The following is a 6,000-nucleotide window of genomic DNA, read 5'->3' as shown; positions in this document are numbered from 1 at the left end:
CAACTTAGCTGTGTCGGCAACCTCGACACCCAGGGGTTGCGAACTGGGATGCTGCCAAAGCAAAAGCATAAACAAGTGGCTACCCTGACCCCACGTTGGACTGCTGAATAAGACATTATTTGGCGGAAGACCAAAAGTCTGGGCAGAGGAAAAAACCTCAGAGACATAATGCGATACAGGAAGAGGAAGCTAAGCAACATGCATCTGATTGCTAGGTTGGTTCTAGCATTAAACACGATAAGATTGATAACCAAATAATCATAGCATCTGGAGGAAAAAATAATGAGGGACGATGGCAAAATCATCATTTGCCCACCACACGCAAGCGTACCGAGCCTTGCCTCCAAGGAGTTAGGGGAAGGGGCACAAATAAAAGCAGACACTGGGCCCCAAGCATGAGAAATAATGACTGACTGAACTCTAGGAGAGAAAACATTGCTAGTAGAGCCAAATTTTTGTGGGCCTACCCCTTACAGAACTTTCGATGGCGATGAGAGAAAAATTATCCTATGCTCCTCACGAGCATGCCTACCCAACCGCACCGCCAATCCGCCTCGAGAATAGCCGCAATAAGAATCGGACATCGAGCTCTATGCAGGAGAAATAATGAGCGATAGATCTTCAGGAGAGGAAACATTGATGGCAGAGCCAAATTTTTTGGGGCCCACCCCTGGCAGAACTTTCAACGACTGGGAGATGCCATCATACATCGAAGATGGGGCTGGCATAACCAGAGTAGACGACGGAAAAGAAAACTTGAAGTGTTGCGGCCGGACCGGGACCCAGATAGACCCAATCTTCACCGCATGGAATGAATTCGCTGACATCTGAAGATCGCCAATCTGCACCCACGACGAGAAGGATAATTGGGTAGGAACCCACTATTGGCAACCATTGTAGTTGTCGACTCCTCTTCTTAACAAAGAAGAGAGAAAGAGGGGTGGGATAGAGGGTGGTTCCCTCGGTCCCAGCCGCCGGCAACCATCATGGTTGTCGGCAGTGCCACTTCGAACAGGAAGATAGGTGGAGGAACCCCTCTATCTCGGCCAACAAGTCGGGCTGGTAATGATTGAAAAAAAAATAAAACTGACAACTGAGTGGTTGCTGGCAATAACAGAGAGAGAGACATCTTTCTCTGTCTCTACTCTGTTCGTCGAGATAGGACAGAGGCAGAGAGAGGGCCCTCTCTGTCTCAGCCCTGTCTATCGAGACTGAACAGAGAGAGAGAGAGAGAGAGAGAGAGAGAGAGAGAGAGAGAGAGAGAGAGAGAGAGAGAGAGAGAGAGAGACCTCTCTCTGTCTCGGCTCTATCCGCCGAGATAGGACAAAGACAGATGGGCTCTCTTTATTTCGGTCTTGTCCGTCGAGATAGGACAAGGAGAGACAGAGATGACACCCTCTTTGTCTCAATCCTGTTCACCGAAATAGGACAGGGAGAGATAGAGAGGACACTCTCTCCGTCTCAATCCTGTCTGTCAAGAGTGGACAGGGAGAGACAGAGAGGATGTCCTCTCTGTCTTGGTATCGTTGCAAAAAAAATAAATAGAGGAATCTGGCAAGCAAAGGGTTGCCAGTGATATCTAAAAGAGAGAGAGACAGTAGGTAGGAATCCACTACTGACACCCAATGTCCCAACCACCATGGTTGTCGATGGTGCCACTTCGAACAGGGAGACAGAAAGATCGGTTGATGAATCAGGCCAATAACGATTGAAAATAAAAATAAAAATATAATAAAACTGGCAACCGAGTGGTTGTCGGCGACAACAAAGAGGGACACAGAGAGAGCCACCTCTCTCTATCTTTGCTATATCAACTGAGACAGAACATAGGCAAAGAGAGGGTCTTCTCTATCTTGGCCTTGTTTGTTTGTCTGCTGAGATAGGACAAAGGCAAAGAGAGGGCCCTCTTTGTCTCGACCATGTATGTCGAGACAAAATAGAGAGAGTCACATCTCTTTGTCTTGACTCTGTCCACCGAGATAGGACAGAGACAGAGAGAGGGGCTCTCTCTATCTAGGTCGTGTCAGTAACGCCAAAAATTTAACCCAAATTTTAAGAATTTTTTTTTAACAATGAAATTATTCAAGTTAACCGAGTTAAACATTTCAGGCACGTCACAGGAATCATCAAAGCAACTAACATTCTTTTCATTTTTAATAAAAAGTAAACCATAAGTTCAAAGTTCTGAATAACTGAATAACATAATTAACAATAACCAAATTAAATTTAAACATCTTGAGAACATAATAAAAATAATATATCTTGATCCGCACACGATCTCGTAACCGCTCTTGATCTTTTACTCTTCTAAAAAAATAGTAAAATAATTTGTAGCAGACTACAACCCGTCTGCGTAGAAGAATGCTATGATTTTGCAGGTGTACTATGTAACAAGTATGCAATGTGATTGAATAACTATGGACAGTAAAGCATGATACTAAGCATGACATAGAAGAATAAGTAACAGAAAACTAATTTATTGTATATCACAATTCTAACTCACGAAAAAGCATATAATGAATCATCACCTAATCAAATAAATAATCATAGGTTTAAATAATTATCACATACTCAATTAACTAATCATAAGTTAACATGTTCATGTATAAAGCTCACAATCTTCTGTTTGAGTGATAAGAAGTTAAATTTAATATTTTCCTTGAATTATCTCGCGGGTACTCGCAGGCCAAGGCAATCGTAACAGAAAACATTCATGGGTTTATTATGCATTAATGTTTTATTAACCCGAATGTATAACTGAAACTAAAATTTTAAATGAGCAGTTGAACCGAGAGAACCTCTTTAAAACAATAAGATGCTTCCCTAACTTCTGCAGAAAAATGTGAAGCTACTACCTAAGACAAAAATTTGTAGTCCGGGTCCCCTAACTCCGAGGACTAGGGACCAACAAGTCATTGTCGTTCAAAGCTAAAAACACATGTCCTTGAAGTGGTGTACTACCTACCCTCTCTAAGTTAAGCCCGAATTTGAGTGGGTTGCTTATCTTATTAAGTTTAATACCTGACTTATCAAAGTTTCCCCTAACCTGAACCAAGTCACTCAAAGATAATAAAGTTTCCCAAAAAATTTGAATCTTACTAAGGTAGTAGTAGATTTTCAACCATGCATACCTTCACTACACATGCTACCCATTTTATCGATTTACTTGAGTAAACCCACTCAGAGTGCTTCAGTACCTTTAAACCGTCAAGCACGAATGCCCCGGTACCTTTAAACAAGTCGGAAAAAAATATTAAGTTTAAGTTTCTCATTTATATGATGTCTAAAAACATAAAGAATCTACTCGAGATGCTCAAGTACCAGACTTGGTACTTTACATGCTCCTATTTATCCATGACTTGTACCTTCAAGAAGAGGTATAAACTTTGTTTATAAGATATCGTTAAGACTCACTTGAATTTTCAACTCACTTATGAACTTACTTCCACAGGGTTAAACCCGAACATCATTTCCATGTTTAATAGTAACACGAGTTGTGATCGAATATTGCCACCCTCGCCATGTCACCAATATGATTAACCATATGGTAGAGACAATACTTAAAATCATAAACACCTTTTGGTGTCTTTAATTGTAAAACAAAGGAACTATCATCCACACTAGATTCCACGGGCTAGTTGCAATCTAAACATACTTATAGCAGCCTAGTTGCAGAAATTTAAAAATACCAATGAATCATACATATATTAGCCTAGTTGTAGAGATTTAAAATATGCAGCTGAAATATACATGAATGTAACAAACTTTATCTAGCTTTAGAAGTATTTACAATAGCAAGATTTAAGTGCTCAAGTCTATGCTTAGCGAGTTATAATATAGATTCTTAACTAACCAGTTACTCATTACAGATATAGGCATGGAAAGTACTTCAGATTTAACATTTAAAAGAGGTGACAAATTCAAGATTAGAATTTTACCTATATATATACACATGTATATATATATCACGATTCCACTCAAGCAAAAACGTAGGCAAATACTAACTATGCAAAAACGCAGGTTGTCAACACCTAACGTCGGGTCTGAGCCTTTATGTAGAAACACGAAATTCTAAGCCTAAATCAAACCCAGAAGCTAGGATGAAAATAAGGAAAACAAAATATAGCTATATCCAGGTTCGTGCACAGCAGGGTTTGTCGAACTACGAACACAGCCCTGTGCTTTTATATGTACAGCAGGGATGTGTATGGACTGACACAAACCTCTGTGTTTTTTTTTCTGTGCAACACACACAGGAAAAATACAAGTCTGCTTGTGCACATTTTCCTTTTCTTTGCACAAATCTGGACTTAAATGGCACAGGACTGTGAAACAAAACAAACACACATCAACCGTAACACAGATTCTGCAAGGAAGAAAGGGAAATACAAACTTTAATGTAATATCAAACACAGATCAGTTGTAGCAAAAAAATTGGATCATATTTAACCAAAGAAAAATTGCAGATCAGAATTTGACATGGAACTTAACACAGAAATATAATTTATATCATGGATCCTCACAGGAAATTAATTTCTATCAATAAACTTACCACAGATGATCATTCAGCCATTGCATTTAACCCATAAATGTTAAATGGTAAAACATAGGGCACTACACCGAGTTCTATTTAATAGATTATGGGAAATACCAACAAACAACCCTGCAACCCAGATTTTTTTTTCCATTGCACCTACTATAAAATGTGTGTAAAAATCGAAACTCGCAGATTGCAATTAAATATCTTCTTATCCAAGCATATATATAAATAGAATGTAGAACTATATTTCATGGTCCGGCTAGAATACGTTTGATTTTTACGTTTCACCGAGTCCACTAGCCCAAATTATGATGAATACGTGCTTGCATATGGAATTTCTCAAAAATCAAGCATGTAGACTCCATTGTTCAGGGTATAGCATACACGCGAAATCGAGACTCTGCGTTTGCCCAAACATAAACCCCCACAGATGGGCTATGCTGTAATAACCCACATACTTGAAACAGGCACACCCAAAAAAAAACATAGCAAACCCTACTGTTTTGAAGCTTTTCCTTCTCCACTACTGCGGCTACGTGAAAAATGGGGCTTCTCTTCGCTGCACCGTGCCAAGATGGGAAGATAACGAGAGAGAATAGAGGAGAAGGAACATAACGAGAGAGAGAGAGAGATGGGGTTTTAAAGAGGAGCATGAGAGAGGGGAGGATGTGGGAAACGTAGATATCGTGGGAAAGGAAGAAACGGAAGGGAGATGGCGATCGTGGGAGAGGTGGGTCGGTTACCCCCTCTTCCACCTCCAGCTGCGTGAATCCGATATTCACGCAGCCCCGTTTTTTTCCCTTTTTATTCATCTTTTAAGAGTAAACTCTTTTTAGGATTTACATTTTTTTTTTGTCTAGACAACTCCCACACGTGGCCCGCGACCCATATACGCTAACTTAAGCTGTCTGGGTCCAAGGGTCCGAATCTCTTTAATTTGGACCATGACTGCGATATGGATCCACTCGAAGCTCTGAAACATTATATAACATGAAATTTTTTTATTTTTATTTGGGCCTTCTTGCTTCCAACGTACAATCTCCATTGAAATTTTGAAATACCAGATATCTGAGATCCAATTGAAGTAATGTGGATCCAAACATTCAATGTTATGTTTTCAATAAAATTTTCTCATAAAAATCCAATTTACTCTTTGTGAATCCATCTATATATTGAAGTTCTAATGTCCAATATCCAAATAAGGTAATTTGGTTCCAGACTTTTCGGGCATAAGGCTTTAAGATCCAAATAATGTTATGGACTTAATATAATGTTTTTTCTTTTTAAGATCTGATCAAAAGTTTAAGGATCCACATAATACGTTTTAGATCCAATATCAAATTTGACCATGATAATGAGGATCAATACCAGAGATCTGATCCATTTGATCGAAATCTATTATTAGATATTCATCAGGATCCATTATCGAAGATTCAAACGGTATAATCAATATTCAACAT

General features: G+C 39.2%; 1 protein-coding gene across 1 annotated transcript in view; it reads right to left on the bottom strand.

The window, feature by feature from the left end:
- Nucleotides 1–4,282: 4,282 nt before the first annotated feature.
- LOC149840701 (uncharacterized) overlaps nt 4,283–6,000 on the bottom strand; it is an 88,442-nt gene continuing 86,724 nt past the window's right edge. Inside the window, exon 9 of the mRNA XM_090003266.1 lies at nt 4,283–4,366. Within this exon, the coding sequence (XP_089859392.1) occupies nt 4,311–4,366 (56 nt within the window). The 3' untranslated portion in view covers nt 4,283–4,310. The remainder of the gene's footprint in view (nt 4,367–6,000) is intronic.

The sequence above is a fragment of the Nuphar pumila genome, chromosome 4 (genome assembly GCF_984573655.1).
Source record: "Nuphar pumila chromosome 4, dmNupPumi1.hap1.1, whole genome shotgun sequence".
In the NCBI taxonomy this organism is placed as follows: Eukaryota; Viridiplantae; Streptophyta; class Magnoliopsida; order Nymphaeales; family Nymphaeaceae; genus Nuphar; species Nuphar pumila.
Note: the sequence above shows the minus strand (reverse complement) of the source record. Positions and strands in the feature narration are given on the sequence as shown.